At 67.0% G+C, this 18,386-nt stretch overlaps 2 protein-coding genes across 2 annotated transcripts; one reads left to right on the forward strand and one right to left on the reverse strand.

Annotated features, from left to right (window-relative positions):
• The first annotated feature begins 966 nt into the window (after positions 1–966).
• C1QTNF12 (C1q and TNF related 12) lies at positions 967–5,283 on the forward strand. Its single transcript, XM_081224573.1, has 8 exons — positions 967–1,346; positions 3,275–3,391; positions 3,472–3,583; positions 3,682–3,833; positions 4,224–4,332; positions 4,585–4,675; positions 4,868–4,946; positions 5,092–5,283. Exons 1-8 carry the CDS (start codon positions 1,179–1,181, stop codon positions 5,188–5,190), a joined length of 927 nt encoding a protein of 308 aa, XP_081080699.1. The 5' UTR covers positions 967–1,178; the 3' UTR covers positions 5,191–5,283.
• Positions 5,284–16,037: 10,754 nt separating this feature from the next.
• B3GALT6 (beta-1,3-galactosyltransferase 6) lies at positions 16,038–18,331 on the reverse strand. Its single transcript, XM_081224914.1, has one exon. The coding sequence runs from the start codon at positions 18,292–18,294 to the stop codon at positions 17,320–17,322; it is 975 nt and encodes a 324-aa protein (XP_081081040.1). The 5' UTR covers positions 18,295–18,331; the 3' UTR covers positions 16,038–17,319.
• Positions 18,332–18,386: the final 55 nt, after the last annotated feature.

An 18,386-nucleotide genomic window follows, 5' to 3' on the forward strand; every position in this document is an offset into this window, starting at 1 on the left:
TGTGGACGTGGCCTGGGGCCGGGGTCTCCTTCCCCGTTGTTCCTGCTGGACATCTGCTGGTGGAGGGGGTTGCGTCTGGAGGGTCTGCTGTGCTGCCCTCCAGGGTAGTGAGCCGTGCCACCTTCCTCAAGGCTGGGCTGCAGGCAGCGGGTCCTTGAGGGCCAGCCACAGCTCTGACGGCCCGTAGTCCCGGGCTGCACCAGCCGAGGGGTGGCTGGCCCTGGGGGGTCCTGCCTTAGGCATCGAGCCTCCACCCGGGCCCCCACTGGAGCCTGTGGGTGCCACCTGGCTATAGCCGTCTTGCTGCCTGCAGCCCAGAGGTGAGGAAGGGCCCCAGCTCCCCCTGGGGACCCGCCCACTGTCACTTGCTCTCCTCGGCTGGCTCATCTGGCTGCGCACAGCTACTGGGGGGACAGGCTTGGGGACTGGAGAGCCCAAGGGGCCCGGCTGGGTGAGGGCAGCCCCTCAGTAAGGGTGGGCCCTGTGCCCCAGGAAGAGAAGGGAGCAGAAGGGCTCGGGGGCAGCCGTGGGCCACACCTTCCCTCCCAGGTCAACCCGTCTCCCCTGCTGGCCCCGCTCAGCCCAGGTCACCAAGGCTGGGACAGGCTGGGAGCCCGGTGGGTCGGCCGTCCTGCTTCCAGACACTGCCCTTCCCGGGAGCGGGGCCAGTGCCTGCGGCAGCACCAGGACCCTAGGGTGGGGGCCCTGCAGCGGGGCCAGAGGGATCAGGATCCGGGAGAGGTGGTGAGGAGAGGGGTCGTAGGAAGCGGCTGAGGGGCTGTGTTGGAGTGCATCCCGCCCGCGGCTTCGGGGCCCCACCCTGAAGGGGCTGGGATGGAGGCGCAGCCTCGCCCCTCGGGCAGTAGCAGTGTGGGTTCCGCCCCCATCCACGCCCCGGGCCGCCCGTGAGCCCTCCCCCTTGGAGCCCGCCAGCTCTGGGGAGGAGGGGTTTATTTGGCAGCAGCGCGGGCGGCAAGGGCACTGCTCACGAGGGAACCTGCGGGGACAGGGGTGCATCCTCCCGCTTCCCTCGCTGGCCCGGCTCATCCTGCACAGACATGCACCAGTGGTGGCCGGGCAGCCCTCAGGGCTGTGCTCCCGTGCCTGGGCCCTGAGTGCCTTCGGGCGCCTGGACTCACATCACTGAGCCGCCGCCGGCTCCGGACCCGGCAGCCAACATGCGCTGGGTCTGGGCGGCCGCCGCGGCCCTCCTCTGGCCGCAGCTCATGCTCCTTGGGGGCGTGAGGGCCCGGCGGGAGCCCAAGAGGCCACGGAAGCCCGGCCAGCACCCCGCAGCCCCCAACGCCACCACGTCCAGCAGCGAGGGGCTACTGGGCTTCCCCAAGGTATGCAGGGTCTGGGCGCACGTGGGCGCCATCCTCCCACCTGCAGGCTCTGCCCGCTGGACTCTCCAGGCCTCCCCTCCCCGTCTGGGTGGGGTGGGGCTTTGGGCAGGAGCCACGGCAGTGTGGATGGGGCCGGCCTCGAGGACCCTCTCTGGGCCTGGGGAGGGGTGGGGGCGTGGAGGGGCTTCCCAGTGGGCTATGTTGAACCCTTTGAAGCCCCAGGGACCATCACGCCCTGAGCAACCTGCTGCCATTCGGTGTGACTGCGAACTGGGGAGGTGCTTCGGGCAGCCAGTTCAGAGCCCCTGCTGCAACCTGGGTGCCCCAACTCCCACCGCCCGTGAGGCCAAGGCTAGCCCCTGCCTGACCCGCTGCTGGGCAGCCAGCACCCCCTACGGCCTCTGGCATGGGATGTGCTCCAGGCCTGGGAGGCCCCCGGCCCAGCCTGCCCCCGGCCCTCTGAGAGGAGCTTCTTGTACCTGCCTCAGCCCTAGGGTTCCACCCTCTTGGGCTGGGGCTCCCCGAGGGGATCTTAGAGCTGACCCCAGCAGCGCAGGCCTGGTGGCCGCTGGAGTGAAGCGGCAGTTGCTGGGCCAGGCCCCCTGCCAGCCCTCGAGCCTTTGATCCTGGCCTCCCGCCTCCCGCCTCCCGAGGGCGTCTCTGTGGCGGCCATCCCGGCTGCTCTCGGCCCACGCGGCCCCACTGGAGCCGGAGGCGCCGTTTTCCAGCTGGGTAGGCTGAGGAGAGTGAGTCCTCCTTGGGCCCTGCTGCCAGGGGAGTGGGCTGCCAGCAGGTTCTGGGGCAGGCACGCAAGCTCTTGAGCCAGGCTCCTGGGGGGGGGTCCTTGGGGACAGTTCCTGCCCTGCCTGGCCCACCCTGCCCGGCCTGCCCCTCCAGAGCCAGGGCAGGGCAGTCTGGGGGCAGATAGGGGGGTGCCCCTGGCCATGCCACCCCTGCGACAAGACGGCCCTCCCCAGGCGTCAGGAGCCCTACTCTTCCTGCTGGGGCTGGGCTCCTCCCCCACCTGCCCCCCACCGGGTCCTCCAACATGGCTCGGGTCTGAGGCGGCCAGAGGAACAGGCGGACAGCAGAAGTGAGGACCCGGAACGTTCGGAAGTACCTGGCTCCTCTCCCTTTCCTGGCGGGCCCCTCCCAGCTCCCCAGGGTAAAGGCCTGCCCTGGGAGCCTGGGCCTTCGTCGTGTTTGGCGCTGGGGGCTGACCGCTGGACCGGGCCTTGGCCAGGACCCCTCTTCTTGCCTGCCTGGACGGCTCTCCGGGAGTAGCAGGGCTCCACTGGCCTCGTGGCAGTGGATCTCTCCTGCCAGACCAGAGTCTGTTGCGCTCCTGGCCACTTCAGGGACCTCTGTGTGAGGCTGGCACACAGACCCAGACGCAGAGAGGGACCGATCCCCCGGCACACGCCCCTCCCCTGGCACGCTGTCTTCTTCTCTGACCTTGGGGCTGGGCGTGCCCCTGCCTCTCCCGCTGCCCTGCTGCAGAAACTGGGCGTAGGAGGGGGGCTTGCAGGGTCCGATCCTGGGCTGCCAGCTGGCACACCCTATGCCCAGCACAGAGTGGGACCTTGCCCACTGCCCCCAGCCTGACACAGCTCTGGAGAACTCACTCCTGCCCACCACTGCCTGCCTCAGCTGGGGCTGGGCCCCTGTCAGGACACGTGGGGCCCGGCCCTGTGTGCACACGGGTGTGCCTGTCTGCTTGGAAACGGTTGCTGCAACACAGCCGCAGACCCGAGGCTCCTGGACGTTGGGCGCTGGCCTGAGTCCCGGGGTGGCCTGCGGTGCCCCGTTGCCATCTTCCTCTTGTCTGCCCAGGGTCCCACAGTTCCCTGTTCTCCCCCGGGGGCAGCGGGGCAGGGCCCAGCGGGGCCTGGTGGTCAGCACTCTAGCCCTGTCCTCTGACCCTTCAGCTGCCTGAGGCCTCAGGGCCTGAGTTCACAGATGCCCACGTGACATGGCTGAACTTTGTCCGGCGCCCCGATGACGGGGCCTCAAAGAAACGGTGCCGAGGCCAGGACAAGAAGTTGGTGAGCCCCGGGGTCTAAGCCCAGGATGGGGATGGCTGTGGGTCCCACCACGATCCTCATTTTCTCCTGCTTCCCCCCAGCGAGGCCTCTCTGGCCCCCCGGGGCCTCCCGGACCCCCAGGACCCCCAGGACCCCCTGGTGCGGAAGTCACCCATGAGGCTGCGCTTCGGGAGTTTCAGGGGATGCTGAAGGGTAGGTCCCCCTCCGCCCACCCCTCTCCCGAGGCTCAGGAGGTCACCCTGGGGGTACACCAAGCTGAGCCGAGCCGCCCCTCCACCCTGTCCCCACAGAGGCTACCGAGCGTCGGTCCTTGGCGCTGCTGGGCCCCCAGCTGCCCGAGGGCACGGAGAGGTGGCTGGTGTCTGAGGCCTTCCACTGTCGGCTGAAGGGCCCGGTGCTGGTGGACAAGAGGACGCTGGTGGAGCTGCAGGGCTTCCAGGCCGTGAGTGGGCGTGGGGGGCAGCCCGGGGGCTCCCACTGCAGGTGCTCCGGCCCCAGCAGGGCCAGCTGGGGGACAGCGGGCTGGGTGGGCCCCACAAGCAAGCAGGCCCACAGCTACCGTCGGGCGACCCTCGGCCCACGCACACCCCGCCAAGGCTCACGGTGGGGTCTGAGGTGGCCAGGGGCAGGCACACCCTGCCCTCTGGAGGTCCTTGGGGCCCCGATCTGTGCCCAGAGGCCTGGGTGGGTGCAGACGCACGGGTCAGCCCTCTGTCCTGCCCACCCGGGGCCTCTTTGGGTTGGGGGCTGTTGGTCTCAGGCGCCTCCCCCAGGCTGGGTGTGGGAGGGGAGGGTCCGGACTCTAGCCCGCATCCCCCTGCTGTCCCTTCAGCCCGCTGCCCAGGGCGCCTTCCTGCGGGGGTCTGGCCTGAGCCTGGCCTCCGGTCGGTTCACGGCCCCGGTGACCGCCATCTTCCAATTCTTCGCCAGCCTGCACGTGGGTGAGCGGGGCCAGGCCAGGGTGCGTGTGGGGGGTGGGGGCTGGCCTTCCGGGTGGCCCCCGACGTTACAGGCCCCAGGCCCGGGTCCTATTGCAGAGGCACCTCCTGCTCGCACCCTGACTCCCCTGGGGGCTGGACGGGTCCTCGCGCCCACCCTCCCCCGCCCGCAGTGTGTGCCCCGGAGCTCCCCAGCCCCTGCCCCCCCTGCCCCGTCCTCCCTGAAGGCGCTGCAGACCTGGCCTGTCTCCGCAGACCCCAGGGAGCTGCAGGGCAGGGCCCGGCTGCGGGCCCGGGACACAGTGCGTTTGCTGGTCTGCATCGAGTCCCTTTGCCATCGCCACACGTGAGTGGGCCCTCCTGGGGGTCGTGGGGGCGCCCTGAGGGGCACGTGGACCATCTTGCCCACGGAGGGGGGCTGCCCTGAACACAGAGGACCGCGGTGAACACCGGGGTGGGAGCACGCGAGTCTCCGGGTGCCGGCTGGGGGGGCCCACCCACGGCCACTGTGCCCTCACCCCTGCGGCCCTGCGTCCAGGTCCCTGGAGGCCATCTCCGGCCTGGAGAGCGGCGGCAGGGTCTTCACGGTGCATGTGCAGGGGCTGCTGCAGCTGCAGGTGAGGCCGGGGGCCAGTGGGGCAGTGTGGGGGCGGGGGGCAGTCCTGGGCCTCCAAGCTTCAGCCCGGGCACTGCATGGGCTGGGTGTCGCCTGGCCGGCAGCCGGGCCCCATGGGTGGTAACATCCACTGTGGGTGTCTGCAGGCGGGACAGTACACCTCCGTCTTCGTGGACAATGGCTCCAGCGCGGCCCTCACCGTCCAGAGCAGCTCCAGCTTCTCCGGCCTGCTCCTGGGCACGTGAGGGACCAACAGGCCGCGGGGGAGCTGCCGCAACCCTCATCCCGCTGCCCTCCTGTAAACCTGGGGTCATAGCAATAAAGAGCCCCCAGCCCTTCCTGTTGCCTGGTCGCTGCGGCGTTGTAGGGGCCGGGGTGGGGGAGGGCGGGGGCAGAAGCAGCCGTGGAGTGGCCTCAGGACACCCATGGGTGCGGCACGGGCTTGGCCCTGGAGGTGGAGCTTCCGGCCAAGCACCCTGGCAGCCGGGGTGCGTCCCTCACGGCCCCTGTGCCTGCCGGGGGCCACGTTTACCTTGAGGACGAGGACAGGTGTCTGTTCAGGCCACCGCTTGGCCCTGCCCATGGCCTGGGACCGCCCCTCCGCCTACCCAGCGCCGGTCCAGCCTCAGAGGGCAGCAGCCTGTGGACACTCACAGGGCCTGGGAGACCTCGAGGCTGAGTGGCACAGTGCGTGCCGGGGAGCAGAGGGCGAGGCGGGGCCCCCGCGGGGCTGCTGGGGAGCAGACAGGTGTGCTGGCTGCCAGCCTCACGCCCTCCAGATGCGGACGGTGTCCCCACGGCCCGGGCATCCTCAGCGTCCCTCATTCCCCCAGGGACCTCACTTCTCTCCACCTTCTCCTTGGCGGCTGCCCCCCCGGCGACAGGGTCAGAGAGGCCTGGACAGGCGGCTGAGGCCCTGCCTGTGGGTCCTGTGGATTCGGCCCCTGCCTGCACCACTCAAGCTCAGACGGAAGAATGTAAATTGGTCGTGGACGTCCGGGTCTCTGCAGAGCTGCCGAGATACCATCACTGGTTGGCACCTGGGTCCTGGGTGGGCGGCCGCACCTGGCCCCTCTGCCCATGACTGGGGCTTGTGGGTGGGGGATCAGCTCCGCCGCAGGGAGGCCCGGAGACCCGTCTCCCAGGCTGAGCAGGGAAGGGCAGGGGCTCGGGTTGGCGGGGGGAGTGGGGCGGGTTACCAGCCGCTCCCCCAGACCCTCCCTGCAGCCCGCTGGGTAATGAGGCAGGAAAGCTCTGGTGCCGGGAGGGCACCAGTCCATGCAGCGGCGGGCTTGGCCGCTGACCCATCCCCACCTCTCTCCCCGGTCCCCCTGGGTGGCATCAGGGGCCCCGGGTCTGGGGGCGGTTCTCGGCTTCATGGCGCCACCAGCCTGGTCTGAGAGGGATGTTCCCGCCGCCTGCAAGGGGGAGGTGTGAGTGGCGCGCTGGGGTCTCTGTTGAGAGGTCGGGGGCGGCTGCGGGCCGCCCCCCCCCACCCCGGCACCGAGGTCCTGTGGGGGCCGTGGAGCCCAGGCTTCCTGGGACTCTGCTGTATGGAGCCCAGCTTGGCCGCAGGCACCAGTCTGTGTTCCCACCCATGTACAGGGCTCACTGAGGTGGTGACTGGTGGGACCAGACCCCCCCCCTGCCCCCGGGGCTCTCCTGACTGTCCTTCAACACCGGCCGGTCCCCCTACCCTGCCCGGCCCGGGAGGGGGCAGGTCTCGCCTCCTCACCCAGACCTGCCAGGGACTGTGATGACAGAGGTCGGGGCCAGGCCCTGCTGGGGCGACAGACGGGAGACAGGAGATGAGGAGAAGAGAGACGGAGAGGACGGACAGGCCGGCCGCCCAGGGCTTCTGCGGGCAGGTGGCCAGGGCCGGAGGGCCCACGCCCGGCGCCCGACTCCGCGCTGCCCGTCTGGCTCTTCTTCCTCCAGGTTTCCGCCCCTAATGGGAGGTCATTAACCACTTAGCTCTAATTCCCTTGGAATGTGCCGGGTCCAGCTGGGCCCTGGCGCTGGGAGAGCAGGAGCAAAGACATGGGGGGCTGGGGTGGGCGGCAGCGGCTGCTATAGGCAGGTCCAGGGGCACGAGCTGGGGTGGCCCTCAAAGACGCAGGCTGTGCTGCCAATGCGGACAAGCGGCCAGTGCAGGGTGAAGCCCCCAAAGGCCCCGCCCTGGACCCAGCAGCATCATTTTCTCTCAGCCCCGTCATCTCCTGGAGCCAGACCCAAACTGGGGTGTTTGCTAAGCTCCCTGGGCCCTGGGCCCTTACAGTCACACCCACCCAGTCTGAGCAGGGGCTCCTGGGGTGGGTTGTAGCAGCTCTTGCCCCTCAGGCTCACCGGGGGTTCCGGGTTGGGGGCCTGGGGATGGGGCTCTTTTCCCCGTCCTGGACTCTGGGTTTGGAGCTGGGCTTTGGGGTGGCCAGCACAGCGCTGGGAGACCTCAGCTTGAGCCCTGACCCCGAGCCCTGCTCTGAAGCAGCGGCAGGTGCTGGGCTGACCCCGTTGGCCCTTCTAGGCTCACTTCCCAGAACCTCTGGCTGACCCTTCTGCCTGCGGCCGGGCCTGGGGACTTGCTGTGCTGGGGGCTCCCGGGAGGGAGGACGCTTCCTCCGGGGAGCACTCCAGCCCTGGCTTCCCAAGCCCTGGTCCCCGGCCATAGCCGGGCTGCTGCTGACTGCCCCTCCCGGCCCTGAGGCTGAGGCAGCCCTGGGGTGCTGGGAGCAGGTGTGTCCAAGTTGGGCCAGAGCCAGGTCAGCACCCTCGGCCTGCTGTCCAGTTTCAGTGCAGACGAGAATGTGGGTCTCTGGCTCAGGGCAGTTCGAAGTTCTCTCAGGTCCGGGAGCAGCTGCCGGCCCCCCCTTTCCCCCCACTCCGCCCCGCAGGAGCTGGCAGGGGCAGGGATGGCCCCTGGTCCCCTCTGCGGGCTGCGGATGGGACAGGGGAGGGGTGAGGCCAGCAGGACAGGCTGCCCACCTGGCCTGGGCTGGGGCTCCGGGGAGGGTGAGGCCCTCAGGGTGCGGCCAGGACACGCCGGCCCTCTGCAGCCTTTTGTGGCTGTCTGTGGCCAGTGCCCAGCTTTGGGTGTGACTCCGTCCTCTCAGGTTGGGCCTGGGCTGGGCACAGGGATCTGCTCCAAGGGCCCCTTGGGCTGCCTCTCCCCACCGGGGCCCCTGTCCTTAGCCAGCCCAGACCCTCTGACTCCTGTGACCTGGACCAGGACCCAAAACGGCCTGAGGGTGTGTGGGTGTGGGGAGTGCAGGGGGCCCGTTGGGACCTGGGTGGACGTGTCCTCTGTGTGGCTGTGCACCTCTCCCTGGGTCTGCATGTACCTGGGCCCGCCGTGCTGACCCCGCGTGTCCCAGTGGTGGCTGCAGTGGTGACTCTGGGAGCTCCGCCCTGACCTGTGGTCCAAGTGGAGCTGCCCGTGGTCCCTGGTGTCTGGGTGACACGTGTGGGGGTCTCTGTGTGTCCTCTCTCTCCACCCTGCGGCCTGCCTGGGCTTTCTTGGCAGAGCTGAATCACCAGGACCCTCGGGAGCAAATACAGAGCAGGTGTCCAGGCCTCGGTGGCTGGAGACCCTGGCTGACCAGTCCCTGAGCTCAGGAACAGCCACGGTCAGGGTCCTTGGCACTGGGGAGACCCGCTGGCATTGGTCCAGCTGGGGAGGCTGTCGTGCTGGACAGTCGGGCTGGTGGCCGCACAGCCATGGACGCCGGGTGGGGAAGGGCCACTGCCCAGGGACTGGAGCTGGACTCACTGGGACGGCCAGGGACTCTGGGTGATGGGGGAGGGGAGAGGGGCTCCCGGCCCCTGTCCTGGGGCAGAAGCTCCTTGCGGGCAGCAGGGAGCCTTATCTCATCCGAGGCCTCCAGCCTGCACTCAGCGCTCTGACCTGGGACCTGGCTGCACCCGGGGGGCCCTCGCTCGCTGACTGGGCTCGGCCAGCGTGCCCTCTGGGCTCCGTGTTCAGGCCACTCCAAGCCCTGCATGACCTCGGGGCCCTGACCCAGGTCATCGAGGTGCTGGGTCTCCGGCCCAGGGTGCCTGAGCTCACCCAGGAGCTGACGCCTCCAGCAGCCTGGGGCCTCCCCCGGCCCAGCCCTGGAGCTGGGTGGACACAGGCTGGGGAGCCCGCCTGGGTATTGGCAACTCCCACACCTGGGCCTGTGCATGCCGCCATCAGCGCGCCTGCCCCTCGGTGCATCTGCCGGCGTGTCTTGTGGTGCACGCGGGCAGGCCTGGCGGGGGCCGGGGCGTGGGGACCAAGGGCCTTTGTTCGGGAGGATTTGGGTGCAGCCCTGCTGTTGGGCAGTGACTCATGGGCTCCTCTGGTGCGATGACATTGGTGTTGCAACAGCTGGCATCACACGCACACCTGGGGCAGTGGGGCAGTGGCCAGGCCAGGAGAGATGGCCACCTGTGCCCGCAGCCCCTCCGGGCGGCTGGTGGGACCCGGGCGTGTGAGAACGGGACTGAACAGGAAGGGGCGTCACGGGCAGAGCTCCGCCTCTGAAGCGAAGTGTCTCCAGAAGCAGCCCCTGCTGCTGCCCTGCCGCCAGCGCCAGGCCCTGCAGCGGGATCGGCCTGGCCTTCACTGTGGAGGCTGCCCACTCTCGCCTCTGGGGCCGGAGGCGCAGGCTGGGGTCCGTCTGGGAACACAGTCAGAGGGCCGAACACGGTGACCCGGCACTGCTGGCCGGGCTCGAGCCTGGCTCTGGCCATCCGCCCGGCACTCTGCGCGGGACGGGGCGGGCGGCTGTAGCCGGGGGTGACGGGCCCCCTTGGGGGCTGGGCCGCCGAGACCCTCAGACGCCACTGGAGGGAGGGGCCGGGGCTGGGGGTTTTCCTTCTCGGGTCACCGGGCCGGGTCAGGCCCTGGGTTAGTGGGAAATGGGAGCTGGACGAGGGCCCTCCCTGGGCGCCTGTCCCGCCGGCAGGGCCGTGGAGGTTCGGCGTTTAGAGGACAGAGTCAACCGCTGTCCGGTCCCCACGGCCACCCTGGCTCCTGGCTCCTCCCCAGCCCTGAGCGTCACCCAGCACCGTGGCCAGCTGAGCCCTGCCCGGTGGACACTGCTGGCCGGCCAGCAGGCATGACCCGGGGCCAGCGGCAATGGGGCACCAGCTGTGAGCCCAGGGCATCGTGTGGTGGGAGGGTCCCTGATGTCCTGCCGAGTGGCCAGGTCAGAGACGGCCCCCTGCTAACACCCCTGTCCCCACTGCCCAGGCCTCCTAAGGTCCAGGGTCCAGCTGCCCACCTGGCACCAGGGCCCCCTTCCCAGGGCGGGGGGGTGTGCTCTCGGGTAGCTGCCATCTCTAGGGTCCAGTGGAGACCCCTCTGTAGAGACCCGTGACCCTACCACCTCCTGGGTTCCCCCCAGGCCCCCACTTCCGTCTCCTGGGCACACCTCATCAGTCGGGTGGCGTTGGCTGGACCGGGGGTGCCTGCTGGGGCTTGGGCCGGGGGCTGTACCTCTGCCCGGTCTTCTGACCTGGCCGACTGAGGCTGACATCCAGAGTGGGGTCTGGCCCCGACACAGGAACTGCTCACCTTTCCTGATGTGACTCTTTCCTCGCGTCCTGTTCTGGGGCTCCAGGAGCCGGGAGGGGTATCAGTGGAGACTCGGCTGTTGGCCACCGGCCTCCCCTGGGACTCCCACCAGAGCCGGGCCCTGGGCCGAGCCGGTGCTGCAGCCACGGTCTGCGGGATGTCAAGGTCACACTGAGTGTCTTGCTGGTCACTGTGGCCCGAGCAGAGGACTGAGGCTGGCTGTCTTCCCCTCCCCTCCTGCTCTCCTCTCATCACCCATCCAGGGCCCCACGGCAAGGGAGGCTCAGGGTCCTTGGGGAGGAAGGGTGGGGTGGGTTCCCGGGACCCCCAGCCGAGGATGGACCCTGGGGACGCGTGGGGCGGCCGGTTGCTGTTTACTCTGGGAGATCCCTGAAGCGGTCAGCGCCGTCGGAGGGGTCGCCTGGCCGCAGTGTGGCCGTGGTGGGCAGTGCTGCCTCTGTGTGAGGCCGTGAGGTCCGAAGGGGGTTGCTGGGGAGGGCTGGGGAGCCGGTAACACCATCCACAGGTGGGGCGGGGTTGGAGGAGGGGGTGGGGGGCGGAACCGAGGTGGGGGGCCTGGGGGGCGCCCGCAGAGGCCAGGTGACAGGTGAGAGGTCTTCTTCCAGCTTCCATGGCTGTGGGGACGGTGACCGCAGGGGAGACCCAGGCCTGGGGGCCTGGACAGGTGGGCGGGGCAGCCTTTCACCGCCTCCCTGGACTCATGGTGGGAGAGAGATGTCGGCTCAGCCCAGAGCGTGTTCATAAGAAGGAAAAACAGCCCACGCCCTTCCTCAAGCCCCAGGAACCAGAGCGCAAGCACCAAGGAACGACTGGATGTGACCTTGACCTTGGGGTTCTCTGAAGTTGCTCTGGAGGGGGGCCCCGCTGGGGGCCGGGCAGCTGGCCTGCTTTAGGCCTGTCTGCAGCAGCTGCTGTGGGCTCCGTGGGGCCCTGGATGGCAAGGGTCAGTGGTCTCATGATGTGGACAGGGTGCCTGGGGCAGGGGGCCCGAGAAGAGGGCTGGCCGCCCCCGTGAGACCCTGCGGATACGGGGCTGCGACCCAGTCCACAGGGGCTCGGGGGGCCCGATGGATGGAGGGAACGTGGGGCCAGGCAGATGAGGCACAGGCTGCGGGGATCCTGGCACAGCCACCTAGGGCCTGCCCCCAGATGGCAGGGTCTGTGCTGAGCCCTGGGAGGTGGCGGAGGCTGGGCTCAGCCAGTGGCTGAGGGCTCTGGAATGCCCCGGCAGCGCCCCGCCCAGCGCCCAGAGTTGGGAGGACCGGGCAGGATGTGTCGGAGCTGTGCTTGTCCACAGGGAAATGGGGTCTCCCACAGTCTGGAGCCCGCAGCTGAAATCCAGGGCTCAGCAGACTCTGCGACTCTGGGTGGAACCCCTGCTGGCCTCCTCTGGGCCTCTGCTGGGGCTGGCCACCGGGGCACTTCTGGGCTGGCAGCTGCGTCGCTCCGGACTCTGCCGGTCGGCACAGGGCCTCCCCCTCCCTGGGTCTCTGCTTCCTCTTCCTACGAGGACACAGTCATACTACAGTAGGGCTGCACCTGCTGTCCTCATCTTAGTTACACCTGCAAAGACCCTACTACCCAATCAGGCCACACTTGAGGTCCTGGGGCCTGGGACCTGACACGTCTTCTGGGGGACACAGCACAGCCCGTAGCCGGCCCCTGAGAACCTTGACCACAGCTAAATACGGGCCCCACCCAGGCAGGTGGGTGGATGGAGAAGGTCTGAGGGGATGGGGACACGTCCTAGCAGGACCCACACGCAGCAGCACTTCGTATCCTGAGGCTGCCACCAGGGAGGCCTGGGCAGCCGCCCAGGCCCATCCAGAGGAGCCGGGGCTGGCTGGGCATGAGCCGTGGCTTCCGGGCACCCAGCAGCGCCAGGTCTGCCTCCCGGGAGGCGTCTTCCAAGCAGTTGGGCCCAGCAGGCGGCAGGCAAGGGGCTCCTGTTTCCCGGGTCAGTCTCACCCCTGGGGCAGCACAGACCCCGACACAGCCAGGTACACAGGTGGAGGCCGGGGAAGGTGCGAGGCCGGGGGAGCGGTCGGTGGGTGATCTGGACGGGCCTCCCCGAGGACGAGGAAGGGATGTTGGAGTGAGCAAGGGCTGGCGGAGGCTCAGGGCAGGAGTGAGCCTGGCTTGGAGGGCAGAGGAGACTGCAGCCAGGAGCCCAGGAGAGTAGCCTGAGTGTGGGGAGGTGACGGGGGGACAGGCAGCAGGGCCAAGCACAGCCCACGACGTGATGGCTCAGGCTCCGGGGCAGCGGCTGCAGGTCCCCCGGTGCCCTGCTGGCTTCTATCTCTCTCTCTCTATCATCTATTTAGTTTACTTTTTGGCTGTGCCACACGTTTTGTGGGGTCTTAGTTCCCTGACCGGGGTTGGAACCCGTGCCCCTGCAGTGGCAGTGCGGAGTCCGAACCGCTGGGCCCCACCCGGGAAGCCCTGTTGCTGGCTCCTCCTGCCCCAACTGCCAGGCTGGGCATTTCCTGGGTTCCCTGTGGGCCCCCAGCAGCCCCACTGCTCAGTGGCTGGTTTGGAGGTGGTGAAGTGGAGCCAGCATCTTAGGGGCTCCTGCATCGCCCCGTCCCCATGTCTCCCTCCCAGACTCAGCAAGGGGCTTTGGGCACAGACCCCCACCCAGGGTTATGGCTCTTCAAACACCAGAGGTCTTTGAATCTGAATGTTTTTTTTTTTGGTACGCGGGCCTCTCACTGCCGTGGCCTCTCCCGTTGCGGAGCACAGGCTCCAGACGCGCAGGCTCAGCGGCCATGGCTCACGGGCCCAGCCGCCCTGCAGCATGTGGGATCTTCCCAGATCGGGGCACGAACCCGTGTCCCCTGCATCGGCAGGCAGACTCTCAACCACTGCGCCACCAGGGAAGCCCTGAATGTTTCTATTTTTATCATGTGCACATGAGGCTGGGGGACATTCCCAAGGCCAGAACTTACTGGCTAAACCTGGTATATACAGCGACACTGGGGGGTGGGCAGGGAAGGGAAGACGCCGCCACCCCCTGGGATGTCAGGGGCTGGCTGAGCGCGTCGGGACAAGGGGACAGCTGGGCCGCTGGCTCTTCCTAGCTCCAAATTGCACACCAGCCTGCACTGTGGGGTCCGGAGGCCGGGAAGCCCCAGCACTGAGGGCAGGTGCACCTCTAGGCTCACTTGAGGGGAGCCGAGGGCCCCTTTCCGTCCTAGGGTCTCTTCCGGCAGCCGTGTGTCCTGGGTGAACCCCTGGCCTCCACTGCGTCACTGGTCCTGCTAACTCAGCCACACCAGGTGGACCCAGGATTTGGGGGGTCTGGAGAGGGCCCACCTGTGGCCGTGCGGCAACCCCAGCAGTGCAGTGCCACAGACCACCCCCCATGCCTGGGCATCCTGGCAGGCACTGTGTCCTCTAGGTTCTTGGGTCCCACGTTTCTCTATTTTATTAATTAGTGATATCGTATCGAATTTTTAAATTAAACTTTGAGTTTTGGGTCCCCATGGGCTGTTCACCACTTGAGGTGTCCTGTAGCCTAAATTCCCCCAGAAAACCCAGTTTGGTGGTCCGACTTCCCATCTCCTAAGGACCTGTTGCCTCCTGAACCCGGGACGGCCTGGGCTCGGCCCCGGGTCCACAGGGCACCCATGCCCAGACGGCGTGGACTTCATGGCAAGTGCCTCAGCGGGTGGGAGGTGCAGACCAGGAGGGCTGCCTGGGAGGGGGCGCCGTGGCCGGTCCACATGCAGGGGATGGTGCCAGCGGGCAGGGAGGGTGAAGGCTTGGCCCCCCCCGGCCAGAAGAACCTGCCGAAGCAGACAGGGCAGGAGCAGAGAGGCAGAGGCTGGAGGAGGGCAGACTCCTCCAGGCCGGTGGCAGGCTGGGCTTCGTGACGCCCATGTGGCCCGTGCACGGGCTCCAGGACCACAGATGGGGTGGCTGTGGGTCCCTCTAGGAAGGGATCCTGGCCTTCAGCTCCAACACGCTGTCTGACATCTCATCAACCACAGAGTGGACAGGCACCGTCAGCCCAGGGTGTGTGAGATGTTCTGAAATTTAACGTTTTAGTTTGAACGGTATGAAATTTCCACTTTCGTAGGTCAAAACTGGTTGCATATTGGCACTTTCACATGGTTCAACTAAACGCTAAAGCTCACAAGTGCCCCACCCCCAAGACAGGTGCCTGGAATTTTAGACTTTTTACCAGGGGGTCTTGGACGTCGGTGCCCGGCAGGGATCTGAGGATCCAGCGGCTCTGCCCTGGCCATGTGAGCCTCTGCACGTCTTCCCATCACTCGAGGCACCTTATCCTGTTCTGAGAAACGGACATGTGTGCCCACCAATTCCTCCGATAATGCCGGGGTTCAGACAAGACATCCCAGGACCATCATCCCAGACGGTCAGCAGGAACTGGGTCCTGCCGTGGTCAGCATCCCTCAGCACTCACCCAGTGGAGGGCAGGACCCCATCCTGCTCAACCTGGTGTCCACAAACCTTCAGCCATGCAGTCAGTCCTGGCGCAAGGCCCACACCTCATAATCAGAGCCGGGTCAGAGGTTGGGGCCTCTGCTGTCCAGCCCCTGCATTCTCAAGGCAGGAGAATTGTGGTCAGGCCACCAACCACAAGACCGCCCCCTTCTTTCTGGCCTGAGACCCAGAGTTTTTATGTATGTATGTATGTATGTATGTATGTATTTTTGGCCACCTTGGGTCTTCGTTGCTGTGCGCGGGCTTTTTCCTAGTTGCAGCGAGCGTGGGCTACTCTTTGCTGTGGTGCGCGGGCTTCTCATTGCGGTGGCTTCTCTTGCTGCAGAGCACGGGCTCTAGGCACGCGGGCTTCAGTAGTTGTGGCACGCAGTCTCAGTAGTTGTGGCTTGCGGGCTCTAGAGCGCAGGCTCAGTAGTTGTGGCGCACGGGCTTAGCTGCTCTGCGGCATGTGGGATCTTCCCGGACCGGGGCTCGAACCCATGTCCTCTGCATTGGCAGGCGGATTCTAAACCACTGCACCACCAGGGAGGCCCCTGAGAGTTCTTGATAGTCTTCTACCTTTAGACAAAAATAACCAAACCTGTCACTATGGACTGACTGTGCCCCCCAAATCAGACGGAGGCCCCAATGCCCTGACGCAGTGGCGTCTGGATCAGGGTGAGGGGGCCCATGAGGGGATTAGTGCCCTGCTAAGAAGGGACAGCAGAGCGCTCGCCCTGGCTCCCCCACCACAGCACGGCAGGAAGGTGGCCCCCCGCACACCAGAACGAGGGCCTTGACAGAACCTGACCACACCGGCTCCCCGATCGCAGGCCCCCAGCCTCTAGAAGCCACAAGAAAGAGCCGTCTGATGTGTAAGCCAACTGGGCCAAGATACCGCTCCTAAAATCCACAGCCTGAGAGGGCTCGGGAATGGCAGTTAACAGGTGAGTCAGAGACTTGTGCCCTCCTGTTCCTAGTGCCCCAGAGCCTGGGCTGCAGGCAGGTGGCAGCACAGCCCGGACCCAGACAGAAAACGCAGAATTCTCACACCCCCAGCCTGAGAAGGGCTCCCCATTTCCCGGGAGCCACTTTATTTGACTTCTGCAATGACCACAGTGCTCACTTTTCACATTTAACGGGGAAAAGAGGAAGCCCCAACCTTCTGGGGATGTGCGAGGGTGCCACGAACTCCTGCTGTCCCCAAGGGGACATGCCACAGCAAGGCTGTCTCAAGACAGACTTGGGGAAACCTCGTCAATGCTTCCAGAAACACTTGCCCTGGGCGGCCGAGAGGAAGCCTTAAAGAACAGTGTTTTTAGAGAGAGACAGTGGGATCGCCTTCCATGTGAACAGAAGGGAGGTGGATGAGCTCTTCCATGTCTCAACTCTTAAGCAGCAATGGGTCCACAACTCAAGTTGGAAAAACTGATTAACCCACAAATTCCAAGTTCTCGTAGAAAAGTCCTCTCTTAAATACCAAAGTATATGAGACCTCTTCACTCTCAACTCAAACGCTTATCTTCGCAAATTCACAAAATTTATAAATAAATAGCAGGCAAGTTCTGAATTACACATACCACGAATTCACTCCAGACAAACATACAGACCAAAATACCATGAAAGCTGACTCACATAAAACGAAGTTAAATCCTAGGCGTACATGTGACAAGGGTTACCAGCAGGAGACGCAAGAGGTGGCCTAACCGCATAAAGCAACAGTAACTTCTATAAAAGCTGTTGGGTTGCATCACATGGCGAGTCTCCAAGTGCCAGGGCCCAGTTAACAGTGGTCACAGCCCTCAGCAGATGCAGGTGGATGGTCAGTACAGTGGAGGCAGGACACGACATTGTCCCCAGCCCTGAGGGGTGGGGCATTTTTCTTTGGGGTCATGTCCTGCAAGTCCTGTCAGCTCCATCCTCTGGCTCCTCGGCGCCGGCCTGGGAGAGGACAGTGAGTGGTCAGGCCCCGCGGGGCTGCCTGCTGACTCGCCCACGTCCAGGCAAAATGCTGAAATCCAGGGACAGGACATTTCTGTCTGACAGGATGCTGGCCCCAGACGCAGAACAAGATGCTCTCCGGTACGCTGTCACGTATGGGCGCTTAGCGGAGCCGGGGCTTAGGAGTTGTCCACTGCTGCCTGGCATCTGGCCCGTGGTCACCAGGTAAATTGGGTCTTCTCGAGGGCCGGCCTCATGCTAACGACCAGCCAGAAGCTGTCATCTTCACCAGTGGAAGGCCGGTGGGCGGCCCCCAGTGACTCGGTCCGGCCTCCACGCACCACCACGAGCAGCAGAACGGCTGCGCAGTGTCGGGAACCGGGCGTCCCGGCCCTGCTTGGGGCGGTCAGGGGATGCCCTCCTTCCGCTGGCAGCACTGCGAGGGTGGCGCCGACCAGTCGTAGACGTAGGACAGGCGCAGCTGCACCTCCCTCTTGCACAGGCGGCCCTCGCGTGCCAGCGTCCGGTGCTTCTCTAGCATGTCCTCCAGGCTCTGCTTGTGCGTCACCAGGTACTGGTTGTTGCAGCCGCGGGACTTGTACTCGGTGTCGAAGCGCGGGTCGTGCTCGCGCTGCACGTCCACCGGCGCCAGCCAGGCGCCCAACGACACGTCCTCGCTGTGCCAGGCACGCAGGTACTCGCGGCTGAGGCGCAGGTAGCGCACGAGGTCGGCCGAGAGCACGTAGCCGCCGCCCAGCGCGTAGGGCAGGTAGTAGTCGCAGAGCTGCCAGGCGGCCTCGCGCCAGCGGCCCCCGGGCCGGACGCGGCCGCGGCCCGAGAAGAAGCCCCAGTAGAGGCGGCGGCGGCGCGCGGGGTCGCGGGCGCGCAGCTCGGCCAGCAGCGCGTCCAGGCGCGCGAACGAGTCGTCGTCTGCCTTGAGCACGAACTCGAAGGCCACGTGCTCGTCCAGCCAGGCCAGCATGGCCAACACCTTGGCCGTGAGGTTCTCGTACGCGTCACGCAGCGCGGGCAGCAGCAGCAGGTCGCCGTGCCGTGCCTGTTCGCGCTCCAGGGCGCGCCGCTCGTCGGCGCCCAACCCGCCGGTGCCCACGGCGAAGCGCGCCCACACGTCCCCGGGGCCGCCGCGCCGCGCCGCCAGCCATGTGCTGCGGACCACGCTGCGCCGCTCGGCCGCCCGCGGCGCGCTGGCCACCAGTACGGCCAGAAAAGCGGCGGCGCGCGCGGGGCCGAAGGCCGCGGGCGCGGCGGGGTCGACGGGCGCCTTGCAGCGCACCAGGTAGAGCAGCGCGGCGCCGCCCAGAGCCAAGGCGCTCAGGCCCAGCGCCGTTCGGTGCCGCCACGCGCGCCGCAGCAGCTTCATGGCGCGGGGAGCGCCGCGGACCGCGCCGTCGGGCTACGTGGACCCGCGTACGCTCCTCATTGGCCGCCCGGGAGGGTGGTGAGGCCGCTTCC

Source organism: Mesoplodon bidens (genome assembly GCF_964165515.1).
Source record: "Mesoplodon bidens genome assembly, chromosome: 2".
Taxonomy (NCBI): domain Eukaryota; kingdom Metazoa; phylum Chordata; class Mammalia; order Artiodactyla; family Ziphiidae; genus Mesoplodon; species Mesoplodon bidens.